This window comes from Bombina bombina, chromosome 7 (genome assembly GCF_027579735.1).
Source record: "Bombina bombina isolate aBomBom1 chromosome 7, aBomBom1.pri, whole genome shotgun sequence".
In the NCBI taxonomy this organism is placed as follows: Eukaryota; Metazoa; Chordata; class Amphibia; order Anura; family Bombinatoridae; genus Bombina; species Bombina bombina.
The window spans coordinates 577235666-577257603 of NC_069505.1; the positions used below are offsets into that span (position 1 = coordinate 577235666).

Below are 21938 nucleotides of genomic sequence, written 5' to 3' on the forward strand. Positions count from 1 at the left end.
TCTTCCCAAAATAACAAATTCTTTAATGAGAGAAAAAAAGCTATATAGTGAGGATGGCTAAAGGAACAGTGCACACTTTGTAATAACAAGACATTTCTGTTGTGTCGCTATAGGATGTCATATCGACCTAATCTAAATGTATATCCTTTTTACTGCCATATTACTTCAATAGTCAAAACCTATCCCCTGTTTGCCTTATTCGGAAGAGCCAATCATGGCTTGAGTCGTCAGACAACATAGTCATAAAGTGCATTGTTTTGCAGTTGTTATCTGATAAAGCCAATTAGGGAAAGGTATTTTGCAGGGTTAGCCTTAAGAAATCGGCTGGGTGCATTTCCCATTCTGAGAATGAGAAAATCCTAAAATGACAAAATAATTAATGAAAACATACTGCAAAGTTTCATTACACATAACTAAATATTTTACATGAAAACCTCCAGGTATTTACTGTCCCTTTAATAATTCATTTTCAACCACAGCTTTACTTATTGTAATCATATATATCAGAGCTGCTAACAGCTCATTAATTGTTCTCTTTATTTTACCCACAGGGATTTCCTCTCCTTCCCTCCATCTTCTTAAGATCAATACTCTAACATATTAAAAACATGCAGACTTCCTTTAAGGGACATGAAACCCAAAAATTTTTCTTTCGGAATTCAGATACAGCATACAATTTAAATAACTTTCCAATTTACTTCTATTATCTAATTTGTTTTGTTTTTTAGTATTCTTTGTTGAAAAGAATACCTAAGTAGGCTCAGGAGCGGCTGATTGGTGGCTGCACATATATGCCTCATGTTATTGGTTTATTGTGTGCATTGCTGTTTCTTCAATGAAGGATAACAAGAGGTTGAAGCAAATTAGATAATAGGAATAAATTGGAAAGTTGCTTAAAACTGTATTATCTATCTGTATCATGAAATACATTTTTTGGGATTTATGTCCCTTTAAATCTCTCTCTTTTTTTTCATCTCTAAAAAGAAATTTAAAAAGTGCTTAGCTTTTAATAAATGTTTCTGTCCTGCATAAAATAGCCTTTTCTTATTAGTCCTTTTCTACTAATAGAGCTGAGGGGGTCGTTCATATGGACCAATGAAAATTAGTAGAAAGTACAGTACTGATCCTGAGCTATAAGATTTAGTTTAAATGCTAACAATTGTTACTTAGCACTTAAAGGGCTTGTCTAGTCAAAATTAAAGTTTCATGATTCGGATAGAGCATTCAATTTTAAGCAACTTTCTAATTTACTTCTATAATAATTTTTTTTCTTTTGTTCTCTTAGTATCTTTATTTGAAAAAGCAGGAATGTAAGGAGAGGAACCATACCATTTTTGGTTTAGCACCCTGGGTGCACTAAATGTAGCCACCAATAAGCAATCGCTACCCAGGTGCTGAACCAAAAATGGGCTGGCTCCTATGCTTACATTCAAATAAAGATACCAAGAGAATGAAGACAAATTGATAATAGGAGTAAATGAGAAAGTTGCTTAAAATTGCTGCTGTATCTGAATCATGAAAGTTTAATTTTGACTAGACTATTCCTTTAAATGTTATAGAGCATGTGCAGGGATCCAATCAGTTTTCTGCCTCGAATGCTGTATCCAATCAGGGAGCCACATGTCAATAAGCAAAATAAAACATTGGCCTTTGATATGCAAAATATTCCATTCCTAAAAAATATGTCCAATGGTGCATCTATGATTATTGATAATTCACTTGGGGCTGCAGAGTCCTAATGTTTGTCATTGACATCCAAAGCCTTTTTTTAACTGGATGCCTCTCCCAATAATAGTTAAATTTCAGCCTTTAGTTTTTCACCGCAATGGGAGGCGCTCACTCATAACTCCGCCCACTCATGACATCACCCACGGTTAAAGGAACAGTCTAAACCAGAATTTTTATTGTTTTAAGAGATAGATAATCCCTTTATCACCCATTCCCCAGATTTGCATAACCAACACAGTTATATTAATATACTTTTTACCTCTGTGATTATCTTGTATCTAAGCCTTTGCAGACTGCCCCCTTGTTTCAGTTCTTTTGACAGACTTGCATTTTAGCCAATCAGTGCTGACTCCTAGGTAACTCCACGTGCATGAGTAGAATGTTATCTATATGAAACACAAGAACTAACGCCCTCTAGTGGTGAAAACTGTCAAAATGCATTCAGATAAGAGGCGGCCTTCAAGGTCTAAGAAATTAGCATCTAGGTTTAGCTTTCAACTAAGAATACCAAGAAAACAAAGCAAAATTGGTGATAGAAGTAAATTGGAAAGTTGTTTAAAATGCCATGCCCTATCTGAATCATGAAAGTTTATTTTTGACTTGAGTGTCCCTTTAAACTTGCATGATTCAGATAGAGCATGTAATTTTAAGACACTTTTAAATTTACTTCTATTTTCAAATGTGCTTCGTTCTCTTGGTATCACTTGTTGAAAATGAATATGCACATATCCTGCAATACTGGGAGCTAGCTGCTGATTGGTGCCTGCACACATTTTGTCTCCTGTGATTGGCTAACTAGATGTGTTCAGCTGCCAGTAGTACAATGGTGTTCCTTCAGCAAAGGATAACAACAGAATGAAGCAAATTTGATAATAGAAGTAAATTGGAAAGTTGTTTAAAATTGTCTGTTCTGTCCAAATCATGAAAGAACATTTTAGGATTTCCTGTCCCTTTAAATGCTTTTAAAACCATACTTTTATCTGTAGATCTTTTGCAATGCAGTGATAAATTTCCGATGAATAAATAAAACATTAATATAATTTCCGTTTAATGCTATCGCTTGTCATTTCTTGGTATTTATATCATTACAGTGGACATATAAAGCCATACTGGTATAATACAGTACATACAGATACTGCTAGAATACAAGCTCAACATACATCATTATCTGCCAGTAAATATACGCACAACTTGTTGTCTATAAAACTCACTATATATATTTCACTATAAAACATGTAACTATTAGCTATGTGCATTAGTTTTTGGACAAATGTTAAAAAAATGCTGTTTTCCCCCCTATATTCATTACATTTGTGTAAATGCTAAAAAAAACCAGAATAGCTCTTTAATGAAAAATTACCACCACCGCCAATTAACACTGTTAATACACTTTTTACCTCTGTGATTACCTTGTATCTAAGCCTCTGCAGACTGCCCCCTTATTTCAGTGCTTTTTATAGACTTACATTTTAGCCACTCAGTGCCCTCTCACAAATAACTCAACAGGAGTTAGCACAATGTTATCTATATAGCACACACAAACTAGCGCTGTCTAGCTATGAAAATCTGTCAAAATTCACTGAGATAAGAGGCGGGCTTAGAAATTAGCATATGAGCCTTCCCAGTTTTAGCTTTCAACAAAGAATACAGAGAGAACAAATTAAATTTGATGATAAAAGTAAATTGGAAAGTTGTTTAAAATTGCATATCCTATCTGAATCATGAAAGTTTTATTTTGACTTGACTGTCCCTTTAATTTATTTGTTTGTGCATGTAAAAAGGCAGGAATGACTACACTGTATACAGGGAGGGCATGGTCAATTCAGATTTACACTATTCAATAATGATTTAGTAATATCCTTGTTAGTTGATTGATTCTGGTGTCAGTCATTAAGTATGTCAACTTTACTTTTGTTCTTAGCCAATCCTGACCCTTAGCTACTAATTTAGTGTCAGCTGCTGTCCAGCTGTTCTTTCCTGAAGATTTTTACATAGGAAATAGCAAGCCAATAGATTTTTGTTAAAGGGACAGTCTACTCCAAAATTTGTATTGTTAAAAAAAAAAGATAACGCCTTTAATACCCATTCCCCATCTTTACACTACCCATTAAAGCCCTAATCTAAAAAAAGAAAACACCCCAAAAAATAAAAAATAAACCTAACACTAACCCCAGAAAATCTACTCACGGTTCCTGAAGTCCGGTCATCCATCTTCAACCGGGCGGCGAGAAGTCTTCATCCAGGCGGCGACACCTTCATCCATCTCAGGGATGTCTTCTATCTTTATCCCGGTGGCGTGAAACTGAGCGATCCTGGATGGCGATGACATCCTGCACGGAGCGCCCTCTTAATACGATCACCGCCGTGCACTGAAGTTGAATGCAAGGTAACCGTTTCAAAATGGCGTACCTTGCATTCCTATTTGCTGATTTGATTCTTCAAATTCAAATCAACCAATAGGATTAGAGCTTCTGAAATCCTATTGGCTGATGTTTTTAGATTAGGGCTTTAATGGGCAGTGTAAAAAAGCTGAATGCCCTTTTAAGGGCAATGCCCATACAAATGCCCCTTTAGGGGCAATGGGTAGCTTATGATTTTTTTAGACTTAGGTTTTTTATTTTGGGGGGTTGGTTGGGTGGTGGGTTTTACTGTTGGGGGGACTTTGTATTTTTTTTTCTAGGTAAAAGAGCTGTTTAACTTAGGGCAAATTGCCTACAAAAGGTCCTTTTAAAGGGACACTGAACCCAATTTTTTTTCTTTCGTGATTCAGATAGAGCATGCAATTTTAAACAACTTTCTATTTTACTCCTATTATCAAATTTTCTTTATTCTCTTGTTATGTTTATTTGAAAAGCAACAGTGTAATTTTAGATGCTGGCCCATTTTTGGAGAACAACCTTGGTTGTCCTTGCTGATTGGACAGCACCAATAAACAAGTGCTGTCCATGGTACTGAACCAAAAATTTGCTGGCTCCTTAGCTTAGATGCCTTCTTTTTCAAATAAAGATAGCAAGCGAACGAAGAAAATGTGATAATAGGAGTAAATTAGAAAGTTGCTTAAAATTGCATGCTCTATGTGAATCATGAAAGAAAAAATTTGGGTTCAGTGTCCATTTAAGGGCTATTTGTAGTTTATTGAAGGTTAGGGGGTGTTTTTATTTTGGGGGCTTTTTTATTTTTATAGGGCTTTTAGATAGGGTGTAATTGTTTTTATTTTTGATAATTTAATTTATTACTTTTGTAATCTTAGATTTTTTTCATTTTTTCGTAGTATTAGTTTTTTTAAATTTGTAATTTAGGTTTTTATTTTTTTCGTAGTGTTAGGTTTTTTAATTTAGGATTTTTAATTGGTAGTTTTTTTATTTTATTAGAATAGTTATGTTAGGTTAATTTATAATTTAAAGTTAGTTTTTTTTTATTTCACAGGTAAGTTTTTATTTATTTAAAGATAGTTATATTGTAATTTTAATTTAAAGTTAAGGGGGGTGTTCGGTTTAGGGGTTAATATTTTAATTTAGTGTTTTGCAATGTGGGGGGTGGTGGTTGAGGGGTTAATATGTTTATCTAGTAGTTACGATGTAGGGGGCTGGCGGTTAAGGGGTTAATATGTTTATTTAGTAGTTACAATGTGGGGGCTGGAGTTTTAGCGGTTTATAGGTTTATTTAGTGTCAGTGATGTCGGGGAGCGGCGCATTGGGGGTTAATAGGTTTAGTTTAGTAGTTACGATGTGGGGGGTGAAGGTTTAGGGGTTAATAGGTTTATTTAGTGTCGGCGATGTTGGGGAGTGGCGGATTAGGGGTTAATAACTTTATTTACTGTTGGCGATGTCGGGGACGGCGGATTAGGGGTGTTTAGACTAGGGGTTTATGTTAGGGTGTTAGGTTTAAACGTCATTTTCTTTTCCCCATAGACATCAATGGGGTTGCGTTACGGCGATCTCCATTCCAGTTAGTTTTTTTTCTAACACTTTCTCCCCATTGATGTCTATGGGGGAAAGCGTGTACGAGCACATTAACTCAGCCCTTGGCTTTTGTGCGGTATGGAATGTAACGCACCATAACGCACAGCACAAGGAGGCTTTTCAGTAACTCGTAATGGCAGCTCTATGGAAATTGCAATAACACAAAACTCGTAATCTAGGTGAAAGTTAGTTAATGTGTGTTATATAGATAACAGTGTGCTTACTTCTGTGGAGTTTCAAATGAGACCGCACTGATTGGCTAAAATGCAAGTCATAAACAGCAGTGAGATAAGGGGGCAGTCTGCAGAGGCTTAGATACAAGGTAATCACAGAGGTAAAAAGTGTATTAAAGGGACAGTCAACACTAAAAATGTTATTGTTTAAAAAGTTAGATAACGCCTTTACTACCCAACCCCCAGCTTTGCACAACCAACATTGTTATATTTATATAATTTCTAACCTTTAAACCGCTAAACTTCTGCCTGTTTCTAAGCCATTAAATACGGCCTCTTATCACATGCTTTTGTATTAGCTTTTCACAACAGGAGAGTGCTAGTTCATGTGAGCCATATTAATAACATTGTGCTTACGCCTGTGGCTTGTGACAGACACTTCACTAATTGGGTAAAATGCAAGTCTATAGATAATAAATAAAAGTCATGTGATCAGGGAGCTTACAAGGTAATCACAGAGGTAAAAAGTATATTAATATAGGGGGGCGGAGCCAACTGCCGAACAGGAGAGACGCTTTGAAAAAGAGCTCTCTCAGCTAGCTAATTCAGGCTCAAATAAAGTAACTGGAATGCCTAATCTCTAAAATATTATACTTTATCATACACCTTAAGTTGTCCTGAATAGATATATCATAAAAGGTGAAGACCCACAGGAGGCTCTAGGACATGAGAACAGCGGATACCATCTATTCTCCTTGCTACATCATGGCTATAGATGCGGCACTACACAGGTTTGAGGAGAACGTGTGTGAGGTTTTGGAGGAAAGCTATTCAGAACTGAGCCTATTGATGGCACAATTACTCCAACATGTCTCCGCCTCACATGGCATACAAGATGGCGGTGCAGAATCAGGATCCATCACTGACAGCCTGGATGCCTCAGCGACGCCTGCTAAACACCGGACCCAACTCCTTATTATCAAAGGGGCACTGATGACTGACAAGGCAGAGAAGCCTGAGCGGAGAAATCTAACTACACTGGGATCAGCAGCTCGCTCACAGCCTCACCTTAGGTCGGAGAGGAATGCGCCACCGGCAGAGAGGGATATCCTGAAAGGAGACAGCGCATATATGCGTGGCCCACACGGCGAACGATCACCTACCAAGACAAGGACACTGACCTCAGAGGAAACCGGAGGTTCGGAGGTGACCGCTCAGGAGGTAAAATTTAAAGAACTATCTACAGACAAGCAGAACCGCATAGATAATTCCTGCTCTCTGCTTCAATGGTGGATGAAAGCTTACCAGGCTCCAGGCTTATATTACGGAGGAGCCATGGTGTGCCTCCGCATTCGACCCCATGCTCTCTTAGGGCTTCTACTAGATACTGGGGTAACATTTGCTATGGGCATAGGATGAAGAGCCGGCGAAATAACTTTTGACATCAGCCTGCATTCTTATGAAGTGCGGGATGGGACTCCCCTGTTTTCACTTTCCTGGAGGCTATATGGCTGAGATCTCACTAAGGGGAAAACCGGACATAGCGTGTGAAAATTTAGTTTTAATTAGGATATATTTGTGCCCACAATTGATGTATTGATGAACCTTTCACTGCTGTTATTGCCCAGACATCCTCCATTAATATGGACTGCTCTTGAAATTGTCCATACACAGTTATGTTACTTTAATACATTAATCACCCTTTATTGCCTAAACTCTTAGCATAGAAATAGTGTGTGAAGTTTTTTTTCTAATGTCTGCTATGGGTCAGATTGGACTGACAGAAACCCTCCTTTTTAGTTTTGAATGTTTACCAAAGGAAACTAGATGCTATCCTGGATGTCCCTGTCACCCCAGTTTAATGTAGAGCTCATACACTATGCAAGAGTCCTCTCTTCCTACCAAAACAGCTTTTATGATGTTACCACATAGTTAGTATGTTTCTACTGTTTCTTGTTAATAATCTATCTGTGTATATATAGGCAGCCGTTATGAAAGCTATTTCTTGTTCTCTAGTCATGAGATGTTTATATTGCTATTAAGATGTATATCTACTGAATCCCTACCCCTTCCAATGGATTATGCATAACATACTATTTACTATACATCTTGTCTGGTTTTGACTGTAGCTATTAAGGCTAATCCTAGTATATTCTCTTAGTTTTATATTTCACAAAGGTACCATTCCTACTATAGATCTATTGCTGTTAGTATAAGACCCTTTCAGTCATCAACCTATTCATGCAGCTTTAACCCCCTCATGACATACCCCCTTTTCAGTTTCTGGATATTTTTATGCTGCTTAAGATAGCCTTCATTATTGTAGCGTGAGAGTTGTCTCTATGTATAACTATTACGGTTTAAATCGTCCTTCCTTTATGTAATAGATACTCCTAAGAAAATTTATTGTATATGTCATTTAGCAGAGACTAGGCAGCTATTAGTTTTCTGGTGCTATATTGTTATGTGATATACCTGTTATAATAGTACTCTAGGACATATTTGCCTATAGCTTTATTTGGTGTCAATGTTTATGCAAAGTGTGGGCTCCCAAGTTATATTTTTATATATCTCTGAGACAGGTTTAGATGTTTACCTATTTATATATTAGAATAAGCAGACTAAATGACTACTGTCACCTTACATATGGGTATATATCAGTATGTGCCTATTTGTACATGCAGGAGTGCTCAGCTATGTCTCTCTAATCTGACCTGCCCTAATATTCATCCAAATGGTGTGTAACTATACCACAGAATTCAGAGATACTGGTAGACAAGTCTATTATTGTCTCACTTTCGGGGTACTGTGTGTTCAACTATAAGTTTAATGATAAAACTATATATGCTCGGTGTATGGGTTTGTTGTATGATGTCTTATATAGTCATCCATTCAGAGATGTTTAGTCCTGGGAATCAGTTAGGACTATTTTTCAGTTAAATATGCTTACATATGCTATTATATTTATCTCTACCTCCTAGCCAATTAGCTAGCTATATATATATGTCACTATGGTTTCCCTTTAAGGTTACCCTACACTATCTCCAGCGGCCGAGACAGTTTGCTATAGCTTTGGCGGGAACTATATATGAACAACTCCCTGTAGAGCTAGTTACTGACACCCTCCCTACAGAGACTCTATAGTCTGGGTTCTATTGACACAGTGACTTAACTACTCAACACATACTACATCCATTTACTTGTAATACAAATCTAGATTTAGGTAATAGCTAACTCAACAGCTCATTCAGCCTGCACAGTTAATATTATTGTTATGAATAGACACCCTTGCAGTTAATATTATACACCATTATGTGTTAGTGCTTGTTAACCTTGCTCAATGTACATCTCTCTATGATCAGTAGGTTTATATTTTGTACGCTCACCTGTGTAACCGAGGGGACTAGCATATAATACAGTTTCTATAGGTTTTATGTTAAATACACAAAGCAATATCTACTTGCAGAATGGTTATATTAGTTAAGCAGAGGCTCCCAAGTGGCAGGTATATGCCACATGTTCACATGACTAATAATTCATAGCTGGGTAACTAGATATCTTAGCCCATTTACTTTGCTACATTGCCAAGATTAATAGGCCCCTCCAAGTCTCCTACTATACTCCTATATATTTCTATGGCTCCGCCCCCACTCTCTCCCTAATATACATAGCGGTGCTTATCCGCTGAATATCCCCCTTCCCCCACTTATTATGCACGTATTCATGCTCCTTTTGAAGCTTTTAAAAAAACTAGTTTTCTGGACATCAGTTATCTATTATTTCCTATACTCTAGGTCCATTGGGCCTAACACAAAGCTCCTCATAGGCCAGCTACGCATGATATACTTTGAAGTTCCTAGCGAGCTAGACTCCTGGCCATCAGATAACTATTATTTTTCATATTTTTGGCCCATAGGGCCTGAATCTTTGTTCCTAACAGGTCAGTCACATGTGATATATTATTGAAAAATCGAGGTTTCATTAGCCTTTCACCAAGCTATTGTATGATTTCCGAAATTTTTCGGGTAACTATGTATGTATTTTGTATTTTGTTCCTTTTACAAAATGGTGTATTATGTTCTATGTATGTTCTACGCAAAAACCTCAATAAAAAATTATTTAAAAAAAAAGAAGTATATTAATATAACTGAGATAAGGAGCAGTCTGCAGAGGCTTAGATACAAGGTAATCACAGAGGTAAAAAGTGTTTTAATATAACTGAGATAAGGAACAGTCTGCAGAGGCTTAGATGCAAGGTAATCACAGAGGTAAAAAGTGTATTAATATAACTGAGATAAGGGGGCAGTATGCAGAGGCTTAGATACAAGGTAATCACAGAGGTAAAAAGTATATTAATATAACTGAGATAAGGAGCAGTCTGCAGAGGCTTAGATACAGGGTAATCACAGAGGTAAAAAGTATATTAATATAACTGAGATAAGGAGCAGTCTACAGAGGCTTAGATACAAGGTAATCACAGAGGTAAAAAGTGTATTAATATAACTGAGATAAGGAGCAGTCTGCAGAGGGCTAGATACAAGGTAATCACAGAGGTAAAAAGTGTATTAATATAACAGTGTTGGTTATGCAAAACTGGGGAATGAGTAATAAAGGGATTATCTATCTTTTTTTTAAAAAATCACAATTTTGGAGTAGAGTGTCCCTTTAACAAACAATTACAGAATAACCCCCTAACAAATATTATATGGAATTTAAAAAAAAATTCCCCCCTGTCTGATATTAATTTATTTTGTATATGTTTTTTTCTTTTCCAGGTTGGACAATTGTAGCTGAAAGCCACAAGAGATTGAAGTGAAAAAAAAAAAGTATATGTAGAAAGTGAAAAGGAAGACGATAAAGTGTGTGTGCACGTGGTAGAGAGCGTGTGTATCATGAGTGTGCGTGAAGACAGCGGGGAAAGGACTTTAGGGGAGGCAGAGACTGACCTGGTGCAAAACGAGACAGCAGATCCGGGAGATGAAGGTGTCTCACAAATACAGGTGAGGATCTGTGATTACCATGTATCTAAGCCTCTGCAGACTGCCCCCTTAAATGAGTTCTTTTGACAGATTTGCATTTTAGCCAATCAGTACTGACTCATAAATAACTCCACAGGATTGAGCACAGTGTTTATCTATATGGTACACTTGAACTAGCGCTGTATATCTGCGAAAAACTGTCCAAATGCACTGAGATAAGAGTCGGCCTTCGAGGGCTTAGAAATTAGCATATGAGCCTACCTAGGTTAAGCTTTCAACAAAGAATACCAAGAGAACAAAGCAAATGTAATTCTAAAAGTAAATTGGAAAGTTGTTTAAAATTGCATGTCCTATCTGAATCATGAAGTTTAATTTTGACTAGACTGTCCCTTTAAGTTATATAAAACTACCTACATGTACAAGCTGTATTATGACATGTAAATATTACCTAAATGACTTAAGATATTGTTATTTACACTTGGTTCCATCCTCTCCAAACTGTTCTATTTTATAGATGTAAATATTCCAAAATCCAAACTATCCCGAAATCCAAACTTTTTCCGATCCCAAACAGTTTGGATAAAGGGTTTTCTATCTGTACTTTATTTTCATACAATTTACATGTTTTTTTGTAATGCAAACTTTCAAGCTGTAATTGTTTACCTCAGATCTCCAAAAGAGCAACATTTTTCAGCTGTATTTGTTATTGTGCTCGAGCGCAACACTTTTAATATATAATAGCGCTCCCTGCCCTCTCCAGTAAACATTTAAGGCTAGAGTACCAGTGAGACGCAAGCGTTTTTGCGCAAGCTATATCATGTTTTTGCGAGCCCTTTTTAATTGAACTGATATTACAAGTTGAGCGATTTACGCTGCAATTCTTACCCCGATCTCAGAGCTGTGGTTAACTGTTTTCTGAAACTAAAAAGTCACACATTACACTCATATTAACACTGCCTAATAAAAATTATTTAGTAAACATATTGCACAAAAAAGTTATAAGGGCTCAAGATATAGGTCTCAGGTGTCAGAAAAAAAGCCGCCAAATTACTTTAACATTGAGATACATACAGATACATTGCTAAAGATGTATCTGTATGTATATACAGGTAGCCCTCAGTTTACGCCGGGCTTAGGTTCCAGAAGGAATGGTTGTAAATCGAAACCGTTGTAAATTGAAACCCAGTTTATAATGTAAGTCAATGGGAAGTGAGGGAGATAGGTTCCAGGCCCCTCTCAAAATTGTCATAAGTAACACCTAATACATTATTTTTAAAGCTTTAAAATGAAGACTTTAAATGCTAAACAGCATTATAAACCTAATAAAATAATCACACAACACAGACTTTACTTGCATTTTTATGCAAACAGTTCTTTCTATGCATTCCAATCTGGACTGATTTATAGACAGGAAGATCGTGTTCCTTTGAAATCTGCTCGATAGCTCAGGTCTGGTTAAACTGATTAACACAAGCGGACAGTTCCACCTACTGGCTATTTTAATAAATGCACTGCTTCTCAATGCTTTACAATACCAGTCACATGACTGGAAAAAAAGGTTGTTATTCTGAAACGGTGTAAATTGAACCGTTGTAAAACGAGGGCCACCTGTATATATATATATATATATATATATATATATATATATATATATATGTTTAACTGTGTATTCACTGTAAATATGTCACATTCCAATGTTCTTTACATAGCAGAATATGTTCTATGTATTTATAAATAGATATTCCTATATATATCTGTATATACCTATATGTAATAATCTATATATATATATAAAGGTATAAATATATATTTGTTTAAAAAAACATCAGATATATGTAGAAATATTTATTATTATTATTATTATTATTTATTTTTATAGCGTCGCCAAATTCCATAGCTCTGGGTACAATGATAGGGGTATACAATGACAAGGATTTGTGATAAAATACAAAACAAAACTAAAGAAATCTAGTACAGGAGGAAAAGGGCCCTGCTCCGGAGAGCTCACAGTCTACAGGTTTAGGGTGCAGAGACATAAGGTTGGGGTAGCATGTCACATCGGTTGTAGTTGCAGTAGTGAGTCAGGCAGTTCATGTATTAGTTTGGTTCGGATGAGTAATGGAGGAGAGATGGTAAGCCTCTCTGAATAGGTGGGTTTTCAAGGAGCGTCTGAAGCTATACAAGGTTGGAGACAGTCTTATGTAGCAGGGTAGAGAGTTCCAGAGGACAGGAGCGGCTCATGAGAAGTCGTGGAGACGAGAGTGGGACATAGAGATAACAGGAGTGGAGAGACGTAGGTCAGAGGTTGATCGAAGAGAACAGGATAGGGAATATTTGGAGATGAGAGAGGAAATATAGTTGGGAGTTAGACTGTTGAGTGCTTTGTAAGTTAGGGTTAATACTTTAAATTGTATTCTGGAGTGTATGGGAAGCCAGTGTAGTGATTGGCAGAGCAGAGCAACTGATGTAGATCGTCGACTTAGGGGGATGAGTCTAGCAGAAGCATTCATAATAGATTGCAGGGAGGAGAGGCGGTGTTTTGGAAGGCCATTTAGAAGTAGATTGCAATAATCAATGCGTGTCAAAATGAGGGAATTAATTAGTATTTTTGTAGTTTTTTGAGGAAGAGACAAATTTTTAATGAAGGTTACGAATTGTGGAAATGTTACGTAGGTGTGAACGGCAGGATTTGGTAAGCGCTTGTATATGTGGGTTGAATGTGAGTTCTGAGTCAAGTGTGACCCCAAGACAGCAGACCTTGGGTGGGGTGTTGAGAATAGAATCTCCGACTGTCAGATGTTGGATGTCTCGAAGAAGGGGGAATAAGAAGCAGCTCAGTTTTGGACAGATTAAGTTGGAGGTAGTGTGAAGACATCCAAGATGAAATTGCAAAGAGGCAGTTGGAAATCTGGTTGAGTAAAGAGGGAGAGATATCAGGAGAGGAAAGATAGATTTGGGTATCATCAGCATATAAGTGGTACTGGAATCCAAAGGAGGCTTTTTCCAAGGGAGGACGTATAGAGAGAGAAAAGCAAGGGGCCCAAGACAGAGCCTTGCAGGTCTCCCACTGAAAGAGGCATAGGATCAGAAGATATGTTGTTAAAGGAAACTGAAAACGAGCGATTTAAGAGATATCAGGCAAACCAGGAGAGGGCTGTGTCTTGGATGCCAAATGAATGTAGTATTTCTCTTGTAAGATGTATCGAGCCCACGGATTCATCCATACTTGTGGGATATTCTCCTTCCTAACAGGAAGTGGCAAAGAGAGCAGATGTCCCAGACGTCCAAGCGTTTAGTCAGAATTAAGCCTGTATTCAAACCTGTTGCTCCACCATGTAGCCTAAACTTAGTTCTTAAAGTTCTTCAAGGGGTTCCGTTTGCACCTATGCATTCCATAGATATTAAGCTTCTATCTTGGAAAGTTCTGTTTTTAGTAGCTATCTCTTCGGCTCAAAGAGTTTCTGAGTTATCTGCTTTACAGTGTGACTCACCTTATCTTGTTTTCCATGCAGATAAGGTGGTTTTGCGTACCAAACCTAGGTTTCTTCCTAAGGTTATTTCTAATAGGAACATCAATCAGGAAATTGTTGTTCCTTCGCTGTGTCCTAATCCTTCTTCAAAGAAGGAACGTCTGTTGCACAATCTTGATGTGGTTCATGATTTAAAGTTCTACTTACAAGCAACCAAAGATTTCCGTCAAACATCTTCATTGTTTGTTGTCTATTCTGGTAAGCGGAGAGGTCAAAAGGCTATGGCTACCTCTCTTTCTTTTTGGCTGAAAAGCATTATCCGTTTGGCTTATGAGACTGCTGGCCAGCAGCCTCCTGAAAGAATCACTGCTCATTCTACTAGAGCAGTGGCTTCCACATGGGCTTTTAAAAATGAGGCTTCTGTTGAACAGATTTGTAAGGCTGCGACTTGGTCTTTGCTTCATACTGTTTCCAAATTTTACAAATTCGATACTTTTGCTTCTTCGGAGGCTATTTTTGGGAGAAAGGTTCTACAAGCAGTGGTGCCTTCCGTTTAAGGTACCTGTCTTGTCCCTCCCTTCATCCGTGTCCTAAAGCTTTGGTATTGGTATCCCACAAGTATGGATGAATCCGTGGACTCGATACATCTTACAAGAAAAAACAGAATTTATGCTTACCTGATAAATTTCTTTCTCTTGTGATGTATCGAGTCCACGGCCCGCCCTGTCTGTTTAAGACAGGAAGTTTATTTTTATTTAAAAAACTCTGCACCCTATAGTTTCTCCTTTTTCTTCCTAGCCTTCGGTCGAATGACTGGGGGTGGTGGAGCTAAGGGAGGTGCTATATAGACAGCTCTGCTGTGGGTGCTCTCTTTGCCACTTCCTGTTAGGAAGGAGAATATCCCACAAGTATGGATGAATCCGTGGGCTCGATACATCACAAGAGAAAGAAATTTATCAGGTAAGCATAAATTCTGTTTTTTAGGAGGAGAGGATGGTCAACTGTGTCAAAAGCAACGGACAGGTCAAGAAGAATTATTTTATGAATAGAACATATTCCGTTAGGTTGAGAACATTGGAATAGGAAATATTCATATTTTCATGTCAGGTTAGCGCAATTGCGAAAATGCTATAGTGTTTGTGCGAGAGTCGTAATACCCCCCCCTTTTTCCCCCAAATTTTTTATATATAGGAATACGTGAATGTGCACGTCATATTGTAAGTTCAGATTTTTGCGCTAGTCAGGTTACCGCTTGCGCAAAATATGTTTTTTACTTGTAATACGAGCGCAACTTGACTAGTGGGAAAAAAAATTGGCAGGAGAGGAGATAAAGGAATAGTGCTTTGCAGCATTCCTTGGAAGGAGAAGGGTTAATAGAAGTGATTTGTCCCCTTTGACTGCTCCATATGTTAAATACTGAACAACTTGCAATCCTAGCTACATTACTTTGAAGAGACATGAAACCTCAAATTTTTCTTTCATGGTTCACATAGACCATGCAGTTTTAATTAACTTTCCAATTTACTTCTTTTATCATATATGCTTTATTCTCTTGGTATCCTTTGTTACAAGCAGGGGTCAAGTCGGGCGGGAACGCATATGAACGGAGTTCCTGCACTATTTTTGCAGGAGGAACTAAGTTCCCTCTGGACAGAGAACAGAAATGCTTCAGTAAACACTGCTGCTGCTGGTGGTAGGAGCTGGAGCACAGGCTGGTTAGAGGGCTAGTGAGATCCTCTAATAATGGGCAGTAACATTTCCTACAATACACTAAATGCAAGCCCGTCAGCGGTCATGCAGTGGGATTACCCTGCACTGTGTGGAACACATGGTGCTTATATTTCTGTGTGGCTTGCTCTGGGGTTATTTTGCTCCCCTCAGAAGAAATAGGACTATTGCGCCTTAAGTGGGTGAGACTCTGTAACAGAGGAAGATTCTCAGGCCCAAAGGCAACCATTCAACCCCTTATTGCATTTAATGTGCTTTCATTAACCAACGTGTATAGAATATATATATATATATATATATATATATATATATATACTGTAAATACAATGTGTGTGTTTTTGTGTGTATATAGTCTGATGAAGGGGTGCAAGCCCTGAAATGTCACTGGAATAAAGAACACTCAGCCTCAGCACCCTGGCAAATGTATCCTGTTTGTGAGAGTGCACTCGTCTCTACCTATATATATATATATATATATATATACTGTATATAGTGGCATAGCGTGGGTTGTCAGCGCGCAGGACAAGGCAAGTATTGCACCCCCTAACCCATTAGCACTGACTTAGTCTCTTCCACTAGTACAGTGATGCATTTGTGAGTGAGCATGGATGCGCATAGGGTTGCCACGGTTGTCACCTTTTGCCCAGAAGATTCCTGGACACTTTTTAAAAGGGGGTGGAGAGGGTGTGTCTCAGGGCGTGGTTTGGGGTGTGGCTTGGGTGCGTGGCTTCTCATGGCCTCAAATTAAATATAAAATCAATATATATATATATATATATATATATATATATATATTATATATGTACTAGTCCTGAAGACTTTTTGCAGTTCAGCGGTTCCACCCCTTGCTCTCTCCCTATACCCCCTCTATTTTGCTCTCTCTGCCCCATTTGTTTTGCTCTCTCTTTCTCTCCCCTCTCTTCTGCTCTCTCTCTCCCCCTTCTCTCTCTTTTGCACTCTCTCTCTCCCCCCTCTCTTTTGCTCTCTCTCCCCTCTCTTTTTATCTCTCTCTCCCCCCTCTCCTTTGCTCTATCTCTCCCCCTCTCTTTTGCTCTCTCTAACCCCCCTTTTTTGCTCTCTCCCCCCTCTCTTTTGCTATCTCTCTCTCCCTCTCTTTTGCTTTCTCTATCCCCTCCTCTTTTTCTCTCTCTCTCCCCCCAACCTTTTGTTCTCTCCCCCTCTCTTTTCCTCCCTCTTTTTTTGCGCTCTCTCTCCCCCTCTCTTTTGCGCTCTCTCTCCCCCTCTCTTTTATACTCTCCCCCTCTCTTTTGCGCTCTCTCTCTCTCCCCCTCTCTTTTGCTCTCTTTCCGCCTCTCTTTTGCTGTCTCTCTCCCTCTCTTTTGCTCTCTCTATCCCCCCTCTTTTTCTTTCTCTCTCCCCTTTCTTTTGATCTCTTTTCCCCCTCCCTTTTGCTGTTTCTCTCTCCCTCTCTTTTGCTGTTTCTCTCCCCCTCTCTTTTGCTCTATCTCTCCCCCTCTCTTTTGCTCTCTCTAACCCCCATTTTTTTGCTCTCTCCCCCCTCTCTTTTGCTGTCTCTCTCCCTCTCTTTTGCTCTCTCTATCCCCCCTCTCTTTTTCTCTGTCTCTCCCCCCTTTCTTTTGTTCTCTCTATCCCCCCTCTTTTGCTCTCTCTATCCCCCATCTTTTGCTCTCTCTCCCCCCCTCTCTTTTGCTCTCTCTATCCCCCCTCTTTTGCTCTCTCCCCCATTTCTTTTGCTCTCTCCCCCTCTCTTTTGCTGTCTCTCTCCCTCTCTTTTGCTCTCTCTATCCCCCCTCCTTTTCTCTCTCACTCTCTCCTTTCTTTTGCTCTCTTTCCCCCTCTCTTTTGCTGTTTCTCTCCCTCTCTTTTGCTGTTTCTCTCCCTCTCTTGTGCTGTCTCTCTCCCCCTCTCTTCTGCTCTATCTCTCCCCCTCTCTTTTGCTCTCTCTAACCTCCCTCTTTTACTCTCTCTCCCCCCCTTTTTTTGCTCTTTCCCCTCTCTCTTTTGCTGTCTCTCTCCCTCTCTTTTGCTCTCTCTATCCCCCCTCTTTTGCTCTCTCTATCTCCCTCTCTTTTGCTCTCTTTCTCCCCCTCTCTTTTGCTCTCTCTCTCCCCCCTCTCTTTTGTTCTCTCTAACCCGCTCTTTTGCTCTCTCTATCTCCCATCTTTTGCTCTCTCTTCCCCCTCTCTTTTGCGCTCTCTCTCCCCCCTCTTTTGCTCTCTTTATCCCCCCTCTTTTGCTCTCTCCCCCTTTATTTTGCTCTCTCCCCCCTCTCATACATAATATATATATATATATATATATATATATATATATATATATACAGTATATATACAGGGCTTAAAATTTCCACTAGCCATTGGCGAGTGAAAATTTAACAGTGGCGAGTGAAAGTTAGCGTGTGAATGTTGGTCTACCTGCTACAAATATTATATATTCATGAAAGGGCAAGGATATGCTACTCCTATAGGGCTATAGGGACATCATTAGTAGGGATGGGCAAATGTTTCGCAACATTCGTAAAATGAAACTTTACTTCGTTCGAATCAAATTTCAACACATTCGTTCCTTCGAATCAAATTTTGAATGTTTGTACAAGATTCTAACATTTGTTTAATGTAATAGTATTTCTAGTGCTTTCTTTAAATGTAATATTCAATTCAAATTTTTGTAATAATTCGATTCAAATTATGTAATATTCTAATTTGAATTTAAATATTTTTAATAGTATTTCTAATGCGTTCTTTAAATGTAATATTCGAATTATGCAATATTAGAAATGTCAAATGTGGACATTCAATCTTATTATGAACATTTGAAATTGAAAATGACATTCAAAATCTGTAAATAGCATTTGATTACAGAATTTGTAAGAATATTTGTTCTTATCAACATTCTATTATTTAAATCAAATTTCTACAATAACATTCGCAATTAAAATATAAACACTTTCGCCCATCCCTACCCATTAGTGCTTAGACTGTTACTGCTGAGAGGGTAAACAGGGGCAGAGAGAGATTGGAGAGGAAGAGTGAGAGTGGAGAAAAAGATAGCGTTAAAGGGACATTAAACACTAAATACATGCTAGATAGAATGATGCATTCAAAGAAAAGATTAGTCCATGACTAACATGTAGATGTATTTTTTAAAGTTTCATTAGTTGTTTAAAAAGTGACAAAATAAGTGTAAAGTTTTAGTGTCTATAAAACACTGGGAGCTGCCATGTTGTAACTTAGGTTACCTTCTCTGCTGTGGCCAATTAGGGACAGTTATAAATAGGTCACTAGAGTGTGCAGCCAATGGTTGTGCTGGATTTAACAGTGTTCTGCACATCCATTTCTAACAGGAACTGAAAAGCTGACAATTTCAGAATGGAATTACAGGCAAAGAGGACAAAATAAATAATGAAAGTATATTGCAGAGTTGTTTTATTATATACAATTTATCATTTTATATTACCATCTCAAAGTGTTTAATGTCCCTTTAAGAAAGAGAGGAGAAATAAAAGGAGTGAAGAGATATGAGAGGAGAGAGAAAGAATGAAAAGAAAAGAAAAGACATGGCCTGAGAGAGAAGGGAGGGGATAAAAAGAGAGATTGGAGAGAGGAGGCAGTGGAGAAAGATAGATGAGAGATGATAGTTAAAAAGAAATAAATTACTACTTCACGAAAGGATATTTCACATTTTCTAACCATATGCAAAGGGGGAGGGGGGGGTTAGTGGGTGGGATATGTAGGGTTGCCACCTGAGCCATGTTTTCCTGGACACTTATGAGTTACACAGGCTGCAGGGTGTGCAGGGAGGAACATGTATTGTGTTTCTGGACCACACTATTCATATTCCTCCCTGCACACCCTGCAGCATGTGTAACTTATAAGTGTTCTGTATTTTAAGGGACAGGTGGCAACCCTAGTGGTATGGGTGGGACCAATTGTGGAGAGTAACATTTTGGGCTGGCTATTAGCTTAGGGCTTGAAATTTTGAGCCCTGTATATATATATATATATATATATATATATTTATAGAGCAAGCAGGTGATCAATTCTCAAAGCAGGTAACACAGAGGAAACTGTTTTTTTATAAAACAAATAAAAAAAAATATTTTACCTAGAAAAAACTGCAGATCATATCATTAGGAAGAAGTTGAACTGTACCCGCCAAACAGCAGGGTCGCGGCCTGGCCACCTCTGTCGGACTCGTCGCACTAGCAGCTCGCAGCAACACCGCACCCACACACCACCGAGATCACATGACTGGGCGGGACTTGGGTCCGTGGGAGGCGAGCTGAGAGGAGAACTGGTTGGACCATCGACCATGGTCCGTGACATCATCATGATGCACTTCAGACTGCACCCAGGGCCTCCTCCTCATTTGATGATAAGTGTGACTGACTCACGCACGTTCTTCAACCCCCCCCCCCTAATTATTAGGGGCAGGTGGCAACCCTAGTAGTGCACCTTATGAATTGGCAGGCGGCTTTCTCACAAGCAACCCCCACGGCCCTGTTGTCTGCGATTTTTATAACGAATGAAATTCCTTAGGGGCACAAATTTCTTTTGAAATTTTGCACCCCTAAGAATTATGTGCCCTGGGGCAACCGCCCCTGTGGCCCCTCCCACGCTACGCCACTGTATATATATATATATATATATATATATATATTGTGAGGGGGTGGAAGTCTTGGGGGTGGTTACAAGAGCAGCAATTCACTACTGAGAGCTCACTGAACACATCAGCTGAGACAATGACCCTAATTTTAAGGGGTTTTCTTCCTTATCAACATTCATTTTTGTCCAAAACAAATGTCCATAGGTCTATTAGTTTGACCAAATAAATTGAACTTTCGACACATTCGACCATCCCTAATTTTTATGCTGATTGCCATGCTCTAAAAGGGATATCCTTTTCTATATAATGTATCATATTTTTTTTGGCCTAGTCAATTTTTCATAAATATGAGATCTCCTTCTTATTGTTTTATTTTTTATTTTAATTTTTTTTGTTTTTGGAAGAAAAGTTGCAAGTTGTGTAAACTTTAGTATGATACATTTTCTCCTCTGTTTTGTGTCTCTGTGCTGGGGAAAGGGCTATCTAGTGACCTGGATACAAGAGATGTAACAGAGGGGGATTTATGGATTACCATTTACTGACATTTCTCATTAACTGTTTAGTTATCAGAGAGAGATGCAAATGATTACCAAACAGTGTGTTAATTCTGGGATGACAGCCAATACATTGTTGCCCTCTTTGGCAGCCTTGGGGTTAAACTACATGAGATTTGTGACAAACTACCCATTGTAAATGGTGCACTGAACTGAGTTTGCAAAGGGGTTAAACCAGGGCTCGACAAACCCAGGAGCTGCTACCTGGCTCGTAGAATTTTACCCCTGGCTCCTAACTTTTTGGGTAATCTCCATATTTCTATACAAATACCACTGTCTGGCTCCTAAATATTCATACTTGCTCCTAAAGTTTAAACAAATGTGTCAACCCCTGGGTTAAATACATACCGCTAGATTTAGAGTTCTGCGTTAGCCGTCAAAACCAGCGTTAGTCAGTCATGAAAGGGTCTAACGCTCACTTTGCAGCCGCGACTTTTCCATACCGCAGATCCCCCTACGCCATTTGTGTATCCTATCTTTTTAATGGGATCTTTCTAACGCTGGTATTTAGAGTCTTGGCTGAAGTGAGCGTTAGAAATCTAACGACAAGACTCCAGCCGCAGCAAAAAGCCAGGAGTTAAGAGCTTTCTGGGCTAACGCCGGTTCATAAAGCTCTTAACTACTTTGCTCTAAAGTACACTAACACCCATAAACTACCTATGTACCCCTAAACCGAGGCCCCCCCACATCGCCGCCACTCTATTAAATTTTTTTAACCCCTAATCTGCCAACCGCACACCGCCACAACCTACGTTAT

At 38.6% G+C, this 21938-nt stretch overlaps 1 protein-coding gene across 6 annotated transcripts in view; it reads left to right on the forward strand.

Moving 5' to 3' along the window:
* Positions 1-21938, forward strand: part of GPSM3 (G protein signaling modulator 3) — a 114707-nt gene that overhangs the window by 50567 nt on the left and 42202 nt on the right. For all 6 annotated transcript variants that reach the window (XM_053722011.1, XM_053722008.1, XM_053722012.1 and 3 more), the window contains one exon: positions 10639-10863. In XM_053722011.1, coding sequence (XP_053577986.1) covers positions 10756-10863 — 108 coding nt within the window. In that variant the 5' untranslated portion in view covers positions 10639-10755. The remainder of the gene's footprint in view (positions 1-10638; positions 10864-21938) is intronic.